The sequence below is a fragment of the Penicillium paradoxum genome, assembly GCF_028828445.1.
Source record: "Penicillium paradoxum strain IBT 22861 chromosome Unknown utg000005l_segment0_segment0, whole genome shotgun sequence".
In the NCBI taxonomy this organism is placed as follows: domain Eukaryota; kingdom Fungi; phylum Ascomycota; class Eurotiomycetes; order Eurotiales; family Aspergillaceae; genus Penicillium; species Penicillium paradoxum.
Window position 1 is genome coordinate 367882 of NW_026643183.1, and position 19102 is coordinate 386983.

Consider the following 19102-nt stretch of genomic DNA (forward strand, 5'->3'; position numbering starts at 1 on the left):
ACTCTGGTTGTCAAGTACATAGATCATAGTCAGCTCACATACTTTAAGGCACCTAGGTACGTGCTTGTACTTCATGCCACTAGAAGAATGACCTATGCAGGACAAGCACAAAGCGCTACTGAGCTGCCCAGGGTTATTCCATGAACAAGTAGTATCATATGTACTCCGTATTGATTAAACGGTTTGATGCGCCCTCTGTTTACCCACTCTATTAAACGAAGCCGTTAAGCTTCAGATATTAAGCTTGTTATTGGCCGAACCCAAATCCACCCTCGGAAAAGCCAACCATTCTGACCTCTGTCCACCTTTCTATACTTCCAACGTTGGACCTTGTGTATGGTATATACTCGTGTGTTTAGGGCCTATTGACGATCTGGACCTTCAATCTCTGCTCCCAATATGCCCAGTCCTCCATCCCACCCCTATTACCCCCTCGATGCCAACATTGTGGGTTATGAGCCCAACCAATCTCCGGTATTGGAGCTTCTCCTCTCTGCAGGTGGAGCATCTACCGTTCTGCTTGGTGTGACTTTTGCCTTGGCCAGCTGGATACGCCCGACACTGCGCATCGGGGATCGAATTGCTATCCTGTGGTTTGTGCTCTGTAAGACGATGAAAGACCCGGTCTTGAAGATGGTCGATATTAACCAAGAGCACAGCTGGTACCTTGCACTGTTTCTTCGAGGGGTACTTCATGATCCACCATGATCATATGGCGTCTGCGCAAGATTTGTTCGGACAACTATGGAAAGAATATGCCCTATCAGACTCCCGGTATATGACATCGGACACTTTGGTGCTATGTATGGAGACCATGACCGTGGTAAGTCCCACTCCATACACAACCAACCTCAGGATACACCGCTGATTCTCACTAAGCTGCTGTGGGGACCATTGTGCTTCGTTGTTGCGTACTTGACCGCAACCAGGCATTCTCTGCGCCACCCAGTTCAAATGATTGTGTGCATGAGCCATCTTTACGGCGACACGCTGTACTATGCGACCAGTCTATTTGAGCACTACGTCCACGGGCGGCCCTTTTCCCGACCGGAGGCGTATTATTTCTGGGTGTATTATTTCTTTATGAATTTCATCTGGATTGTTGTTCCAGCGTGTATGTCATGCAGTCCCCGGACCGTTGCCCGTTAGAAGCTGACTGGTATAAAATAGATTATCTCTACAGCAGCATCTCCACCGTCTCGGCTGCACTGAAACACCAGTCGGAAAAAGAGAAGACTAAGTAACACCTCTTCCGTCATCGCTGGTAGCGTGCGGGTCGAGGCGCACATTGCAGTGGAGCATTGGGCTAGAAGTGAGTTGGCACACACAGTCTTAGGGGACTTTTTGAGTCAAGATGGAGGCTGGGAGCGATGCGAGGGGTAGAGAGGGGGAAATTGGCTTGGAGGTATAGTCTTAGATATGACGGACCTGCACCACCCTTGAGCGAGACTCTATTAATATCATCCATGATTCCAGGTGTATACTGCGTAGTCCGTAAGAAGATAGTCACCAAAGTACCAGGGCTATGACGCTCCTGCACACGGCACCTGACGCGCAACCCAGCACTATTAACAGGCCTGTCTCGCCCCGACTTATTTTCATTGCCAGGTCATCTTGAATATTCCACCGAGTCACCCGATCCAATCATGGGATGCTTCAAGTATTGAGTTCTCACATGTGCTCGATCGGCATCGATCAGGTTGGTTTCCCAGCAACCAACGTTAGTGCGGGAGAGGCTTATCGACCCTGTCAGCGCCCAACTTGACGCATTGTTTATGATCCTTGAAGGATTTTCTTGCGATCGTCACACCAAAAAGCAAATGCTTGAAATCTATTAACTCGATAGATCCTAGGGGGTTTTGGTAAGTAAAAACCCGTCCAGGTCAACCGTGTTCCCTGGATACCTGCTTTGGCAACAAAACCTCGAACCGGCCTCTGATGTTTGCCTCTATGTATTCGCGGTTTTAGGTACCGATGCCATCTCCTGCAACGCCACAACGTCCCTCCAATCGTGGAGGACCCGCAAAACCCACGCCGAAACCACTGGACATTGGGGAACCGCTGGGCGCGCACGACACCAACACGGTTCGCTCCAGAGTGCGAAAATGGCAGCAACAAGGTGGCGGGGTCGTGACAATCGACGACCCATACGCCGATGACGAAAATGATACAAAGCCAGAGCCGAAGGCTGTCAAACCCAAGGAGAAGCCAGAGAAAACCGTCAAGGACATCCCCGTCACGACAAGGAAGCGCAGTCACAGCACACCCCGCAAACGAGTGGTGAGTGACGAGCATTGGAAGCGAACGCGGAACCGAGCCTCGACACAATCTACGTCGCGCAACCTGCCCACACCCAAGCGCATATCGGAATACACTGTGAATGAGGGGCAGGCAAGTCTTGTACGGAACAGACACGACGACGGTGAAGATGACTTTGAGAAAACTCGCGATCTGCCTCGATTCCAGAAAAAGCGGGGTACTGCGACGGGCTCCAGAGGTCCTATTCGAGACACGAAGTCGGCCGGTGCACGAAAGCATATCGATACCATCAACGAGAGCGACTATGAAACGGATCATCCCAAATCCGTCGAACCCTCGGAGCTCCCGGACAGATTGAAGACGCGCTCGCCTCCGCCCGAGGATGCGTGGGCAGCGAGTGAGGCGGACTTCTCGGAGCTTTCGCGGAGACGCAAGCGCGGCCCAACGAAGCCTCCGAAGGGTGGGATATTCGCACACATGATTGATGAATCTCGAAAAATGTTCGGAATACCCGAACCTGAACCGCCGAGGCCGACACCTACGCCAACTACGGGCCGTGGAGCGAAAATCGAGGCGTGGCTTTCTGAGACTCCAGACCCGTTTCTCGATGAAACCGAATCCAAGAGTGACATGCCAGCTCCTCTGGATTTGAAGTCAGGCCGAGCAAGGCGATCGCAAAAAATGGCAGATGGAGAGATACCTGGCACTGAGTCTGAACCATCGACAATCAGCGAGCGGCGAAAGAGCTCCGAGTCTCGCCCAAAGAGCGCTGTGAGTCGGCACTCTAAAGGAAAGGAGACCTCTTCTTCCACCGACAAGCCCACCCACAAGCCATCGAAAACACAAGATGGCGAAGTAGCCAAGGAATCGAAGCGAGCAAGTATAGATGGAACCCCCAAGCCATCGAAACCACGAGATGGCGAAGTAGCCAAAGAATCGAAGCGAGCAAGTATAGATGGAATCCCCAAGCCATCGAAAACACGAGATGGCGAGATAGCCAAAGAATCGAAGCGAGCAAGTATAGATGGAATCCCCAAGCCACCGAAGACACAAGACGGCGAGGTAGCCAAAGAGTCGAAGCGGGCAAGCATAGATGGAATCCCCAAGTCATCCAACAAGAGCAAGGAAGACAAACCTATTCAAAGCAAGCCTTACGAGGATAGTCTCGCGCCCTCGGAGTCTGATTTACAGCCATTATCCGACGGCGAGCTGGAGATCTCGGGACAGAATGCATCTGCACCACTCAACCGCAAGAAGCCATTCTCGTCTACTGGTTACCAGCGTTTATCGACGATACCTTCTGCGGAAACTTTGAGCACTACTCTTACAGATATGCTTGAGCCTCCGCCGAAATCTGGTTTGACTGAAAGGTGCGAACCACAACTTGCTGAAGAAGCAGAAGAAGCAGAAGAGGCAGAGAAAGATGACCAGTTTGATCCGGACTCATTACCTGTGGTCTCCTCACAGCTCAAAAGACGGCTCACCAACCACAGCGACCTCATGTCTGTGCTATCCGTCTCAGCTTCGCGCAGAAGTACCCGATCGAACCGGAGCATCAGAACCAACAAAAGTCGGCTTGCTCACGCCACAGTTGACGATCTGCTCCACGAGCTTTCGGGCGACGAGACGAAATACATGCGCGAGTTGAAAACACTGGTCGGAGGCGTAATTCCAGTTCTGCTGACTTGCGTGCTCTCCCGCTCTGATTCGGCCATCGCCGCAGGCCTGTTTCGACCGTCTCTGGATCCTGAGGATGACTTGAATTTCTCAAAGCCGATCGTCAATATGGGAGTAGCGATCGAGCGTCTGAAGACCTTGCACAAGCGCATTCCCCAGGATGATGCAGATGCATTGCTTACATGGGCACAAGGGGCGCAAAGAGTCTACCGCGAGTACCTGAAGGCCTGGCGCCTTGGATTCAAGGACGTCATTGTCAACCTAGCCCCATTGGAAGAAGGCGAGGCTACAGATGATGCTGATACGAAAAGCCTGGATGAGGGTTTGGAGCGAGACGAAAATGGCGACATCGTCGACAGCGACGGTGAAAAGGTTGATGTTGCCTATCTATTGAAGCGACCATTAGTCCGTCTTAAATATTTGGCAAAGAGTTTCAAGGGTATAAATCTACTGGAACCGTCTCCAAAGGCCGAAGAAACCGCTGCCGCCTATCAAAGTCTTGTTCTCGATGCCCGCAAACGAGTCCGAGATGAAAGAGCGAGGCTGGAAGACGATTGCGCTGCAAGCATCGACCCAACACGCACCAGAGATCCAATGACCTTGGGTGTCCTCCGAGGGATCGGTATCGACCAGAGTCGCCATGTCCGCGCACGGGATTTCTTCAATCTATCTTTGTACCACTCAAGTGGGCAACTTGTAGATTGTCGAGCCGAGCTTTTGTATCGAGACAATCCCTCGAGCAAAGGTCCTGGCGGCGATCTCCTAATTTGTGAAATTGATCATTCTGATCGTTGGCTTCTCTTCCCTCCCATGGACCTTCGATGTGTTTCAGCCCGCAAGGGGGAATCCAAACATGAGATCGTGGTCATGCTGCGTAGCGCTCCCGGAGATCCAACTCGGTACTGGCAAGAATTGATCTCACTACGTATCGACGAAGAAGAAGTTGGAGCTGAGTGGATCTCATTGCTCGGATCAGACCCTATTCCGCCATCAATCTGTCGAAGCCAAAGCTTCATCAGCCGAGCCAAGCAGAACAGGGCTCGTAAGCCCGCTGCTGAGGGTTCTCCTCCTAGGCCAAACCCAAGTGACGTCGACATACCAATTGGAGAGAAGGCCGGTGGTAAGCGACGGTCGCTGACCTCCAAGGAGCCTTTATCTGAGCCAAGCACGATCGGCTCTACTCTGACCGATCCCAGGAGCTCTTTGTCCTCGATTGTTACTCGGGAGACTGATTACACCACTGGAGGATCCGAGCTGTCTGCAAAGCCCACTCGTCCTGATCTACCGCTTCTTCCTTCTACCACTTCTTGGGGTTCGCCAACTAGCGGAGATAGGACTCCCACCGGCTTAAAGCGGTCCAAGGCCAAGAGATTCTCTCGCTATGGAGAAAGCACGGCTTCTGATGCTGCCTCTCAGCTAACTGTGGCAACTGACAACGCATCCGAGCATAGCGCGCCTATAGTTACTTCTCCACAGGCACCAAGTACACCTACGGGAGGTAGATTCTATGGCGAGGAATCCAGGGACCCTGGAAGCAAAGCATCCCCGAAAGAGAAATCGCGCTCAAGGATTCCCCAACCTCAGAAGAAAACGCCTATCAAGGAGCCTGAGCCAGAATCTCCCAGAGTTTCATCTGTGCCCTCGGCCACTCTACCGCTGATTCCCAAAATCCGCACTCCTAGCAGCCAAACTCACCTGTCTACCCCGACAAGCTTCGGTCCTGAAGATGAGGAAGATTACCCCCCGCTTGAGTGCTTGCCCAAGCAAGAAGTTCCAGAGACACCGACAAGATCTAGAAGAAAGAAGTCCCGAAGACGGCGAAAGGATGACGATAGCCCTCCGCCTCCTCCGCCTCATCGCTCACCTAGCCCTGCCAATGGCAAGCACTCACAAACTCCAGTGCTTACACCCACCTGTGGTGGACTCAAGCGACGTGGCTCTTCTCCCCTGAAGCATGAATATGAGCCCTCCACGGCTTCGGATTACTCAGAAACCGACTCCGACGCTTCGACAGTGCGTCACTATTCCTACTCATCGTCTGAGTACTCAAGATCCGCCGACTTGTCCGACTCAGAGGATGATTACTACTCGGCCTCCGAAGACGAAGAACATGATACCCCCAAGCCAAGGGCAACCGACGTAATCACTGACGCCAGCTCTCTGTCGCCTTCAAACTCAGTATCACAAAGTGGATATCGTGCTGTACCGCTGCAGCCCACAAAGACTTCAAAGGCCATTGCCTCCGTTTTCGCCTGGTCAAACAAAGGCAGCTGGGAGACTTTGCTTCCTGGCGAATGTAGCATTGTTGTCAGTCCTGGCCTGATCGAAGCCTTCGCGATGGGCTCTGAACTCGAAGCCAACTCCGATCCCAATTCATCAAACCCCCTCATCTCTCTCGAACTGACGCCACTGGTTCCTATCCGCCGTGGCACGGCTATCGATATTAGCATTCGCTCTCCTCCCACCGAGCGATCTCAGATCACATCCAGCAACAACATTATGTTCCGGTCACGTAACCCTGATGAATGCGACGCCCTATATGGCCTAATCAACCAATCAAGAATCAACAACCCCACTTATATCGCCCTCCAAAATGCTCGCGGTCCATTCAACGGCCATAGTTCTACGTTTGAGCCAGCCGTGAAATCTAGCGGAGGCTTCTTCGGCTGGCCCCGCCGCAGGAAGAGCTATCGCGCATCCAGCTCCCCACGCTCTCTGGCTGAAGGGTCTGAAAGCAGCGTAGGAACCATGAGCAGCGCATTTTCCGCTCTCAAACGCTTCGGTACCAGCAGCAAAATGTTCAACATCTCTCGCTCAACCATCGAATCACGCACTGGCCGCGAAGGCAGCATCTACTCCGGTTCCGGGGATTCAGGCAATGACCCATCCCCCAACTCCGGCATAGGCCGTATTGCCGCAGCAATCAAGGGCGCCGACGGCATTGGTCTTTCAAACGCCAAGATCCGCCTGTACGCACGCGAGTCAGCCTCCAAGTGGAGCGACATGGGCGCCGCCCGCCTGACTATCATGCCTGGCCCATCCAAGAACCCGTCTCGTCCCGGCACTGGCGTCAGTGGCCGCGGCGACGGCACCACTCCGCATGGTGACAACGACAACGCGAGCGGGGCTTCGCCGCCCTCATCAGGCGCTGCCTCTCCTCGCGGCGCCCTTGCGGCTGAGAAGCGCATCGTCATCCGCGGTAAGACGCGCGGTGAGGTTCTTCTCGACGTCTGTCTGGGCGAGAACGCCTTTGAGCGCATTGCCCGCACCGGCATTGCAGTTTCCATCCGCGAGGAGAACGAAGATGCATCCATTGCGCAGAAGGGCGGTGTTGCCACTGGTTCTGGAAAGATATTTATGATTCAAATGAAGAGCGAGGCTGAGGCGGCTTATACCTTTGGGCTTGTTGGCAAGCTCAGATACTGATGTGTGATGTGCTGTGTGGGTTTTGGTCTGGGAGTTGGTGTATGTGTGAATGAATGGATATGGGAGGGGTTTTGTACTTTCCTTTCTCCTTTTCACCCTGATTATCGTCGGTCTTTATTGACTCGTTTCTTTTGTATATTTATATTTTGTTTGAATGATATCCTGACTGAATACTGCAGTCGCTCATATTCCCGTCTCTCATCCTCTCTCTTCATAAATGAAGTATGTCCTTCTAGATTGGCTCTCATATATTTTATTTTTACAGACTCAACTCTGTTTTTATGGTTGAATCATGCAAGTTCCATTATGTATGTCATTCTAGTCATGTATGTAGGTAGTATAGTGCAAGTAAATGAACACCATGTAACGTAAAACACCAATCCAACCACGCCAAATCAAAAAGTAGAGTGGTTCTAGCTCCCAATTTCCGCCCCATTCGTCTTCTTGAACACATACCCAATCAAGTTACATTCATCCTTCAGCATCGAAACAAGCACATCATCATCAATAGCAGCCTCAAGCTCCTCATCAACAGCCTCAGCCCCAGTGTCAGGATCAGCTGCAATCAGAGACGGGTCGATATGCGAGTACTGCGCCAAAGACTGATGCATCTTATCTTTGGGGTTATCTTCCTCGCCATCAGTGTCTTTCTTCCCCTTCCCAGTCATCTTAGCACGATGACTACCATCCCGAATAGACTGTTCCTGTTTCTCCATATCGACCTCAGAAGCCTTGACAAGCAGAGTCTGAGGCAGAGGCAGGGATTCATCCGAATCATAATCTTCGTCAAGGGGATCGGACAATTCACCCTCAGATCCAACAGCAGGCGTCACAGCACCAGAATTATCAGATTCAGGGATAACACCCTTTCCTCCACATTGACATCCTAGCAGTTCATGCGTCTGACAAGCCCGCTCCTCATCAAGTCGGAATAGATCCCTCAGCTCCGCAGCAGAGAATTGAGCTCCGCCGTTACTCTTATCTTGCATGACACTGTCTGCAAGACTAAGCTTGGTAACCTGTCTTTGCCAGATCTTCTCCTCAAGACTGCCCTTCAGCAAGACCCGGTAGATGCGACACGGCCGTTTCTGGCCGTCGCGGTGGATCCGGGCCATGGCTTGGATGTCCGTTGCTGGATTCCAGTCTACGTCGAAGAGGATGAGACGGCTTGCGCCGATGAGATTCAGGCCTGTTCCGCCGGCTTTGGCGGATAGCAGGAAGGCGAAGCACGAGCTTGCTGGGAGGCGGTTGAAGTCGTCGACTAAGCCTTGTCGTTTTTGGGCGGGGGTGCTGCCGTCCAGGCGGAGGTAGGGAAGGCCTAGGGAGGTGAGGAGGGTGGCAAGAAGGGAGAGGGTTGAGGTATAGTTTGAGACGAGGACGATCTTTTCGTCTGTCTTGTTGCGCATTGTATCGAGGAGTTGGTCGAGGACGCGGATCTTTGCACTGGAGGATGGGGATAGGTGGCGGTGCAGGGGTTGGGGAATGGAGGCGATGAGAGACGCCATGGTTTCGTTGGGAGAGTTGTCGTTATTTTTGGCTGTTAGGAGAGAAGGGCTGTTGCTGAGCTTTTTGAGGATTGTGATTAGCTGCAGCGCGCTTTCGGCGTTGCCCATGGCGGATTGGAAGATCGGGGAGGCAAGGACGGCTTTATAGATGTTGGCTTGAGGGCGGGTTGGTTTGCAGAAGAGAACATATTCGGTCTTTGGGGGGAGGTATTTGGCCAGGATATCTGCTGTTCGGCGGAGCATGAATTTGGAAGTGAGTTCGCGTAGTTCCTCGCCTCGGGACTCTCCTTTCTCGATTTCTTTCCTCGTTGCTTCTGGCTGTCTGCTTCGAACGATTGGGGTCTCAAATTCCCGAATGAAGGACTTGAAACTGCCTAGGATTCCTGGGTTGACAAGGTCTACGGCTGCAAAGAACTCTTTGAGATCGTTCTGAATTGGCGTGCCGGAGAGAATGACTCTCTTGGTGGCACTGAGCGACTGAATCGCTTGGCCACTCTTGTTCTGCAGCGTCTTGAGTCTGTGTCCTTCATCTGCGATAATGATATCGACCCCAGAGCTATTGGCCAAAGCTTCCTGGACCGTTCTGAGCTTCTCATATCCAACAATCATAATGCTATAAGCCCGGCCCTTGGTGAAATCAGTGAGACGCTTCCGCTTGTCATCAAAAACGAAAACTCCAATACGTTCATTGCCGAGCCATTTGCGGAACTCCTTCCGCCAATTATTGATGAGAGTGACAGGACACACAATCAATGCCTTCTTGATAACAGGTGGGGCCTCGAAGACGGGATTCTGTTTGAGTAGAGTCCAAAGCAGCGTAATAGTCTGCAAGGTCTTTCCCAAACCCATATCATCAGCAAGAATGGCACCTTCGCCATTGAACGACCGCATGCCCATGACACATTCATACAAGAACTGGACACCCTCGCGCTGATGCGGCCGCAAGTTCTTGGACAGAATAGGATCAACAACAACATCAACGATCTGCTTGCCCTTCGGCACGGACTTCGGCCGCGGCATAACCAACGCGCCAGCCGCCTTGGGATCATGGCGCGGAATGACTTTGCCCGCAACCTTGGGAGTAACCGTATTCACAAGCAACGGCTTTTTATAAGCCGTAAATGTCGCCGGCGCGTTCCCGGGGTTCGCATTGGGGTTGGTCACCAGAGCCAGCGAGCGCTTGAGAGACTCCGTCCGCTCAGCAGCCGTGGGCTTGCGTATCTCGCCCTTTTTGCGGGCAGGAAGAGCTGCTTTCTTTGGCGTGGATACCGTCTCCGGTGTAGATGTAGGTGTTGGCTTCGACTCCCCCAAGAACTTTCTACCAGAGAAATATTCCTTGCGAGATATCTCCGAGTCTATTTCGACCTCTTTGCCGGAGATAGACAGCATAGTTCCTGGCTCGAGGTCAGATTCGTGCATCTTCCGTCCCATCTCCTTCCCGGCAACATCTCGTAGATATACGAATCCTCCACTAAATGAGAGGATACCATCTCCGTCCCATGTTTTGTGCTTTTTGGCGGTTGGTTTGCGCCTGCTTGGGTCAGCTAATCCGATTCACTTGTTCCCACTGCGGTGGTTTATATGGGCCGTACCACAGAACATTGAAATATTTTTCATCCGATGTATCGTCTTTGACCCCCTCGCTTGGTGATAAATGTGTTGTACTGTCCAATCCTCGATTGTTGACCTGTAGAAGTGGCTTTCGACTGGTTATTGCTGATGCTGATTGTGCATCGTCGAGCACTGGTTCGTCTTCGAGACGGGGCTTTTTGGTAGGGCGGATCGGCTCATCGAAGTTCTCAGAAGATGGAGCGGGAGTCCTAATTAAAGGGGACTTGAAGGGCTTGAAGACCATGGCTATGCTGGTCTATTTTTTCCTTTCTTGGTAAGATTGCGTTGGGATGAGGACGCGACGGAGGCGCGGGACGCGTAGTCACGTGCTTTGTTAATAGATCGCCTCCAACTGCACCACAGGATTAGATCAAGAATCAGACTGATAGATTTGACATTATTCTAAGCAGAAGGTACGTAATTCTTACAGCAAGTGTATGGATTTGAAGTGACATGGTAGCGACAGGGGTGGTGGAATTATGCTTTTAACGAGGAGGTATATAAAGAGTTGGCAAAAAGCCCAACACAATAGACAAGTACAAAAGGGTGTATATATAACGTGGAAAGGGGCATCTGACAGTCATGAAAAGATCATCAATGAAGAAACAGTCATGCCAAGCAAAATGGAGTATGTGAAATCATCATCCCAATATCTTACACCAACACAGATTTACCGAGCATCATCGGCCAAGTCCTTGTCGGTCAAGGGAACATGCTTGGGACCTTCGTAGGAACCCTGGTGGATGAACCACCAAATGGTAATGAAGATTGTGAAGCCACCGGTCATCAAACTGGCATAGTTCATCGACGCAGCATCGGTAGGCAGAGCATAGGGGAAGCAGAAAATGATGGCGAAGGCGATGATGTAGACACAGGACAGAGAGTTGACGACATAGCCAACCTTGTTGTTCATGTGGAAGAATCCAGGCACAAAGGACGAACGGCGAGTCAAAATGTGAGGGAAGATGGCCATGAAGTACGACAAACTGGACAACTGCACGAAACATCCCACAAAGGCATTGAAGGCGGTGCTTGAGCCGAGATAGATACAGGCCAAGACGGTGATAAAACCACAGCAGGCCAAGGTGGCGTTGAAGGGGTTCTGGAACCTCGAGTTGATGCGTCCGAGCCACCCTGAGAAGGGAGTGGCGCCATCACGAGAGATGGTCCAGAGGGTACGGCCCGCGGTGATGTAGCAGCCAGAAGCAGTAATAAAGGTGGGCAGGAAAGCGACAACTAGAAGACCCAGAGCGCCACTGTTGCTACCAGTAGCTTGGCGGTAGATCTCAGCCAGGGGCAAAAGGCCCGTGTTTCGCACCGCATCGAGGTCATTAATGGCATAGAAGATGGCAATCATATACAAGAAGCCAGTGATGAAACCGACACCCATCTGGGCAAGCACAGCCTTGGGGACATTTCGGCTGGGCCTGTGATTTGATTAAGTCAGTATTGTTGTTGAAGGAAATGAGGAAGGAAGAATACTGACTTTGGGATCTCCTCAGCCAAGTGGGTTGAGCAATCAGGGGTGCCCACACTGTAGGCACCATTAAGCATACCAGCCACAAAGACAAACCCTTCCTGTTTATAGCCGGTGCCGTTTTCCCAAGTTTCCCACACGAGCTTGTTCGTCGCATATCCAGTTCCGTTCACATGAGGCATCACGGCACACACGATGATGGTGATGAACACACCGGCGAGAATAAAGAACATGCCAAGATTGCCAATGTAAGGCAGCCAGCGATTCATGAAGAGCACAATGGAGCATGTAACCCAGGTGCAAAGGATGAAGCTGAGGAATGTGTTCCATTGCGAGGGCACAAAGTCAGGGTGCATCAGGGCATACATAGCCACGGTCTGCTGGCCCATGATCAGGGACATTGACGCGGCACCGAGAACCCACGCCAGACAATTCCACCATCCGGCAAAGAATCCACACACGCGACCGTACTTCTTTCCCGCCGTGATAGTTGCCCAGTGGTAAACACCACTAGCTGAAGGCATGCCCGATGCCAGTTCGGCAATCGATGCGGCGACTAGCCAGTAACAAAAGGACACAGCGATACTAGACGATGAGTTAGATCGAGCTTATACATAGATGGGGAAGAGCCATACAATTCATAGAGAGCTCCGGCAAGACCGCCGTTACTCAAAGCAATCACGACACTACCTCCTTGGGCAATCCATGTGTTTCCAGTCGTTACAGCCACAGCGCAGATACTGATGAGGCTGAAGTTTCGTTCGAGTTCCTGACGATGGCCCGAGGCATTGACCAACCCTCCCTCCACTGGGCCATCGAAGGCATGATCCGGCGACGGTGTAACTTCCCTCTCAGGAGCACAAGGGGCGCCCTTCTCAGGGTAATCCCCTGTCTCACTCCCAGACATGGTACTGGACATATTGGTGAGATTAATTTCCTCCACAAACGAATCCTCTTTATTCCGGACAATAAACGGAGACTCCGGAGTGCTCCTTTTCCCCTGAAATGGTATGAAGGATGATATGGCAAGGTGCGAGGAGAAACACAAAGGGACGAGAAAAAGGAGCACCACGGGCGTTCTCCGTATAATATGCTCTCTCACGGCAGAGCCGATGGAGAGTCGGCTCGTTGGACGACCTGGGAATCCATGAATTCATCCCGACGATCCCCGCCCCTAAAGTCAATCTCCAGCCAATCATCAGACTTGACGAGCATCATCCGGTGGCTAACTAACTCGGAAGTGGAGGCATTCCGGAGCTCCCATTGGTTACAGTCGGAGGCAAGGAGACCCGTTGTACATTGTACTCCAACGGAAACTCCACTCACAACGCGGAGGCTGTCCAGCCTGCAGGACGCTTTTCCCAGAAGGGGAGCTATAACAGAAAGAATTTTCCCTCTGTTGGTCCGGCTGACTTTAACTTCATCTCTACCCAGGTACGGCTTACCTTTTCCCGTCTCGGGAGATGGACCTGGGGTAGTTGTGCTTTGCGTTTTTGGAATATCGTGCACGAGCTGTTGGATACTCGATGGAGTACGGAGTATCCATCGCCTGTTATGCAGATACATGGTGTATGATGCACGCCGTTGGTTGAACTCTCCGATAATTGCCTAAAACCCTATCCACATGCTTCCAACACTATGTGATGAAGACCTGGACTTGCGCCCCTGAGTTTACAGTGCACATAATATACAACGTACACCGGCGTACGGAGTTCTCCGCACAGTCTAGAATATACAGGCGAGACAGAGCCCAAAGAGATGACAAACCTCATACGCAAGCATAATTAGTCAACTAAAAGTAAGAGCGTGGGCTAACGGCGAATCTATGAAATCCTGAGTGGCCCGGAGATGTAGGTGGCACCATCGGGCGTAGCACCTTCCTATTCATGGAATGAAAGTAATACCAACTAACATTCGATGTGGACACAACAATCTATGTCTCGTAATTTAGCGCGGCCGGGACATCCTCCGTATATTGTTCAGCGTGTATAGGGCTTGGAGGCGGCCCTCTAGATCAGCCTCTATATCCACATGAGATAAAGGCCACAACCTCAACCTCAAACCACCCAATGGAGATTGTATCAATTGGAAACAATCAGAAACAATCCAGGCGCCGGATCTCTTGGCCTGAAACCAGAACGTTCTGTGCGCGCATCATCCAGCTGAGGGTGGATAAGCAGAGGAGGCGATTCCGATTTTAGTCCTAGATCTAGTGGACAGTGCTTGCGATTACGAGGTCCATCTTAATACTTTGCCTCGAGATTAATTAATTGCGACAATAGCGTCGAATAAAATAAAGTATGCCTTATTAAGGAGCCAAACGGGGAGTAATTAATGGTGAGGGGGAAAAAATTAAATTGTGAAGAAACTAATAAGTCCTCATCATGACTCAGTTTAGCGCCAGAGAATTATGCAGCTAGTAGTAGGTGCATGCCGCCAATCCCAATTCAACTATTCCGATCTCCTCATCAACCACGCGATATAAATCGCAGCAACAGTCGAAGTTATTCAAAAAAAGCCCCGTGAGAGTTCGATCCCAACTTGGATTCAGTTCATGCAAGTATACGTGTAGAGCCCCTCACTTAAGAGTCCCTACCCCATCATGATTACGGAGCCCTCCATACCGAGTAAAGATCCCCCCGTGTCCCACTTTTCAAATCCCTCACTGCCACTCGGGCCAACTAGTGTCTCATGTGTCCCCCCTCAACTCCGACGCTTGTGGCTAGTGGCAAACTGGGATGCCTGATCTGGCCGTTGATCCAGTTTTGAAAGTAACTTCGGAAACGACCCACGGATGAGGAAGACTAAATTCCGAGGTTAGGTGGCGCTATCTCTGGTTCGGCAAATGACAGGCACCCGATCTGGACATTATTCTGTACGGAGTACAACTACTCCATACTCCGTGTATGTATATGGAATTAATTGGCCTGTACGGAGTAGACTCCAATATTGGCTGATCTCTCAGCTCCTTCCACTGTGGGTCTCTCTTGCCCAGATAGAAAGTGCCATGACTATCGTCGCTTGAGGATGGTATGCTTTATCTGATTGGGCTCAAGAGTCGGCCGAGGTGGCTATGTCAATTTATGCCTTTACCGGATATCCTCTTTCCTAGTCGAGTAGGTAGGTAATTCTAGGTTTCTTCTAGAGCACGGCTCGGTATACGTTAGAACTCTGATCGTTCCCCGGTGATGTTGGGAATACTCCGTCAGGCGAATGTATAGAAATTAATAGTCGAGAATGGACCTCGGAAGAGGGGGAGGCGTTCATCGACAAGGGACAGGTGGACCACTACTCCGTACATCGGTTGGAATGACTGTCAGGTACGCAGTATGTACTCCGTACTCCATTATACATAAGAAAAACAACCAGATCAATTTCCCAAAATAATCCCAACCAAGGAACTCTCCAATCCTGCAGCCCCACCGTCCTGCAGCCTGCATATGCACCTACAGGCTACAATACCAGGGATAAGCCTTCGAAGTTTATCCTCAGGTGCATCTCACCACGCCCATGTACCTAGGTACCTAGTACCTCACATTGGCGCATTCGATCATTGGCATATGCACCCGGAAACCTTATACCGATCACTCCATCCGGCTACAAAATGTGAGCGTTACGCCTTTTTTTCCCTCGAAAAAAACCCCTCTCTTGCTAATCGTCATTTAGGACAAAACCAATGTCTGGTTTAGGAGGCGGCTTCGCCGAAAATTTCGCCCGTGAAACATGGGCTTTATATGCCGTCGGCGTACTAAGCGCTGCCTTGCGATTGTGGGTGGAATATCCGAATATGCGAACATCTACTAACTATCTTGGATAGCTTCGCTCGTGTCCGACGTCTAGGCATTGGCAATCTCCAAGTCGATGACTATCTCATGCTCTTCGCAACCGTCTGGTACACAATATTATGCGTCTCTTTAAATCAAGTCGCCTCCGGTGGAGGGTCAAACTTGATGACCGCGGAGGATATAGCAAACCTCACGGATGAGACCTCTGACGAACGAGTGCGCGGTAGCAAGTGGGTCTTTGTGTCAGAACATTCATTCATTCTCTGCGTCTGGAGCCTGAAAGCATGCATGCTAGTAATCTATGCTCGCATCACGTATGTTGCCCCTCAACACAAAGCGTTGGCCTGGTCTTTGCACTAACATCAATGACAGGGAAGGATTGAAACAGAAACGCTGGATCAACTATGTCTCTATCTACGTCGGACTCGGCTTTGTCGCAACCGAACTATCACTCTTTTTAATATGTCGCCCATTAACAGATTACTGGGCCGTCCCAACGGACAACCCCCAATGCTCGTCTTACCAGTACTATGAAATCGTGCAAGGCTGCATCTCTATTTCCGCCGACGTATTCATGCTCCTCATCGCCATCCCGATGCTGATGCAAGTCCGCGTCCCACTGAAGCAAAAGCTTATCCTGATGATTCTCTTCGGCATGGGAATCTTCGTCATCGTCGCCGCCGTTCTCAACAAAGTCTACTGTCTCGTCGAGTCTCTAATCTCATACGTCTACATGAACTGGTACTTCCGCGAAGCCACTGTCGCCATCTTGGTCACCAACCTACCACTAGTCTGGTCTCTGCTCCGCGACGTCTTCCCCGTCCTCAGAAGCTGGAGCGGAGGTTCCAAGCGCGGCGGCACTGACCGCTACAAGTCCAACGCCTGGACAAGCAAGGGAGGATCCAATCTGCCTCCCTACGGCCCATCGAGCCATCTTCACTCCGCAGACTTTACGATGCAGGAATTCCAACCCACGGCTACCATCACTCCGCAAAAGGCATCTGCTTCAGATATCAGCATCTCACCCAGCGATGAGCGCAATTCGAGCAGTGATGATGGCTCCGCTCGCGCCTTGCGCATTCGGCAGGATATCACCGTGACTGTACAGCATGACGCACGGCCAGACGATTACAACACGAATTCTTCGCACGTTACCCGCGCCCGAGAAGAAGTCTAATCGGCTTTCCGACCAACTCTCGTTCATACCTTCTTTCCTCTTTTTTTTTCCTTTTCTCCTTTTTTTTCACGAATCGACGAAGTCCCCGAGGATGATACCCCGTCCTATATCCATTTCACTTCTGTATATACTTACTTCGAGACCGCGTTTTTGGTCTTATTTTTTTCCTTTTATCTCTTTTGGGCCATCGGAATTGTTTACACCCCACCGAGGGACTTGAGGAAATTTAGACAAGGGGTTTGTGAAAAAAAACGCCCCAAATGACTATATAATAGAAACCAGATTGTTGTTTCATACATCTTCTCCACCGCCAGCCCAAAAATGCGTCTTTTCCTTAATTATCTGTATCCAAAACCCCCACGATCAGAGACTTAAGCGCTCTTCAAAGCCAACAGACGCTTCACCACACGCCGATCTCCCGGCTTCTTGCGTCATAACCCTGCTGATCTTATCGCTATCGGACAAAAATATTCCATAAAAGGAAAAGATTGACTTAGGGCGTTAAACACGCGAGCTCGGGTTATCGGATCATCCTAACATCCCTGCAAATGGAGGGGTTGCAGAATCGGTGCAGAAATCAATTTGGTGTTGGGGGCGACAACCGTCTTCTAGAAAGTTAACGCAATCTGTTAAGCACCGGTCCTTTGTACCCCTGTCCTACACCCCTGTCACTCGGTTCAGAATACCCGGGTTTCTAGCGACTAAACGGTAGCACTTAGGGCTGCATATGCAATATGTGAGCGGTTGATGCTAGTGGAATCGTCGGCAGTTGATATTATGGTTCATAGCATCCACCATCGTGACCTGCATATGACTATATAGTACCCTGTAACAACCTTAGATCCAGCGCACACATAGGTACTCCGTACATGTATAACATCATGTATGATGTGGGTATTCCCTTAGAACGTGAGATCCGGAAGAATAGGATAAATCGGAAAAATAGAAATTCAAAGTTCCAGGTACGGAGTAGGTACCAAGGTCCCCCCTTTCGCTGATCGGCCCCTCAACCCGGAAACCCTGGTCCAAGCCTCGACCCATGTACCCACCTGTGCGTCCATGGATCCCTAGCCGACATTTGGCGACGGTACCATGGACACGCTCCCTCTGGGCTTGAGGGGGAACCAGGACCAGCCGAACCCAGGATCCTCGCGGGATCGACGCGGAGAAAGCTGACGGGAAAATAGGGGACTGGCGGTGAATTTTCCTGATTTTACTTCCATGTTTATGGAATGATATGAGGCCTAGAACAATTCTGTTATATAACATCGATACTTCCGTACGGATTACTCCGTCCTCCGTACGTATTTCCTTTGAGGAAGAGATCTCATTTGAATGGAAATTTAATCTCTTTTACTCAGATAAGCCGCGCAAGGGCACTTAAACTGAGTTTTCGACCCAAATCCTCAATTCCCAATCAATTTACAATTCCTTTTTTGCCCACTTAGCCTGACTGTGCGTATCTAACTATCTGATCCTTCCAGAATTCGAGCCACGTGTACGGAGTACAGAGTATATTTCATTCTGATTATTGAGCCTCGGTCGATAGTCCCCCTTCGGGAAATAAGATTCGCTTCGTTTTTTTTGACATGTGCTGAAGGACCGAACTGCGCAAATTACTCGGAGAGGCCAAAATGGAATCGAACAATTGCAAGTGGATCTCTGGCAGTGAACTCTCCCAAGTCCGGTCTGCTTAATATTAGGCGCTATGGAGTACTCCGTACATCGCTACCTGATAACCGGGCTCGTTTCTGTTCTCTTCCCTTCTCCCTTTCCTCTCATCCCATACGGAGTACATTTCACAGAGTACTCCGTGACATACCTTACGATATCATATAAATTTCCCAATTTATTGCTATCTCGCTTCGGCCGAGGAGCGACGATCCTCGCCCCCACCGACACATCCGAGAAAACACCTCTCCGATCGCACCGGTGCTCGTGCATGTCTGTTCCTGGCCCACTCTGGGAAGACCGGGAGACTGGTCTGCTTACGGAATGCCGTCCCGAATACGAGGGTTGTACAACGTATACTCCACACTCCGTACGGGAAGCCTATCTTGCGTCAGCTTCAGATACGGAGTATACAGCAGAAGAACGTAGATATATACATCTAGCGTAAAGAGCACAGACTAGTGACAAGTCTTGCTACCGATTGATTTGGGATCGCCGCCATTATTCGGGAATA

At 50.8% G+C, this 19102-nt stretch overlaps 4 protein-coding genes across 4 annotated transcripts; 3 read left to right on the plus strand and 1 right to left on the minus strand.

Moving 5' to 3' along the window:
* Positions 1 to 399: 399 nt before the first annotated feature.
* N7457_005181 (EXPERA domain-containing protein) lies at positions 400 to 1244 on the plus strand (the record flags this gene model as incomplete). The annotated part of the gene is made up of 4 exons (XM_057176226.1): positions 400 to 604; positions 660 to 823; positions 880 to 1114; positions 1171 to 1244. 4 exons carry the CDS (start codon positions 400 to 402, stop codon positions 1242 to 1244), a joined length of 678 nt encoding a protein of 225 aa, XP_057030528.1.
* Positions 1245 to 1974: 730 nt separating this feature from the next.
* On the plus strand, positions 1975 to 7362 carry N7457_005182 (uncharacterized protein; the record flags this gene model as incomplete). Its single annotated transcript, XM_057176227.1, has 1 exon — positions 1975 to 7362. One exon carries the CDS (start codon positions 1975 to 1977, stop codon positions 7360 to 7362), a length of 5388 nt encoding a protein of 1795 aa, XP_057030529.1.
* Positions 7363 to 7775: 413 nt separating this feature from the next.
* Positions 7776 to 12874, minus strand: N7457_005183 (SNF2-related protein; the record flags this gene model as incomplete). The annotated part of the gene is made up of 5 exons (XM_057176228.1): positions 7776 to 10398; positions 10460 to 10687; positions 11153 to 11905; positions 11965 to 12540; positions 12591 to 12874. 5 exons carry the CDS (start codon positions 12872 to 12874, stop codon positions 7776 to 7778), a joined length of 4464 nt encoding a protein of 1487 aa, XP_057030530.1.
* A 2757-nt stretch (positions 12875 to 15631) lies between these two features.
* On the plus strand, positions 15632 to 16917 carry N7457_005184 (uncharacterized protein; the record flags this gene model as incomplete). The annotated part of the gene is made up of 3 exons (XM_057176229.1): positions 15632 to 15723; positions 15773 to 16054; positions 16113 to 16917. 3 exons carry the CDS (start codon positions 15632 to 15634, stop codon positions 16915 to 16917), a joined length of 1179 nt encoding a protein of 392 aa, XP_057030531.1.
* Positions 16918 to 19102: the final 2185 nt, after the last annotated feature.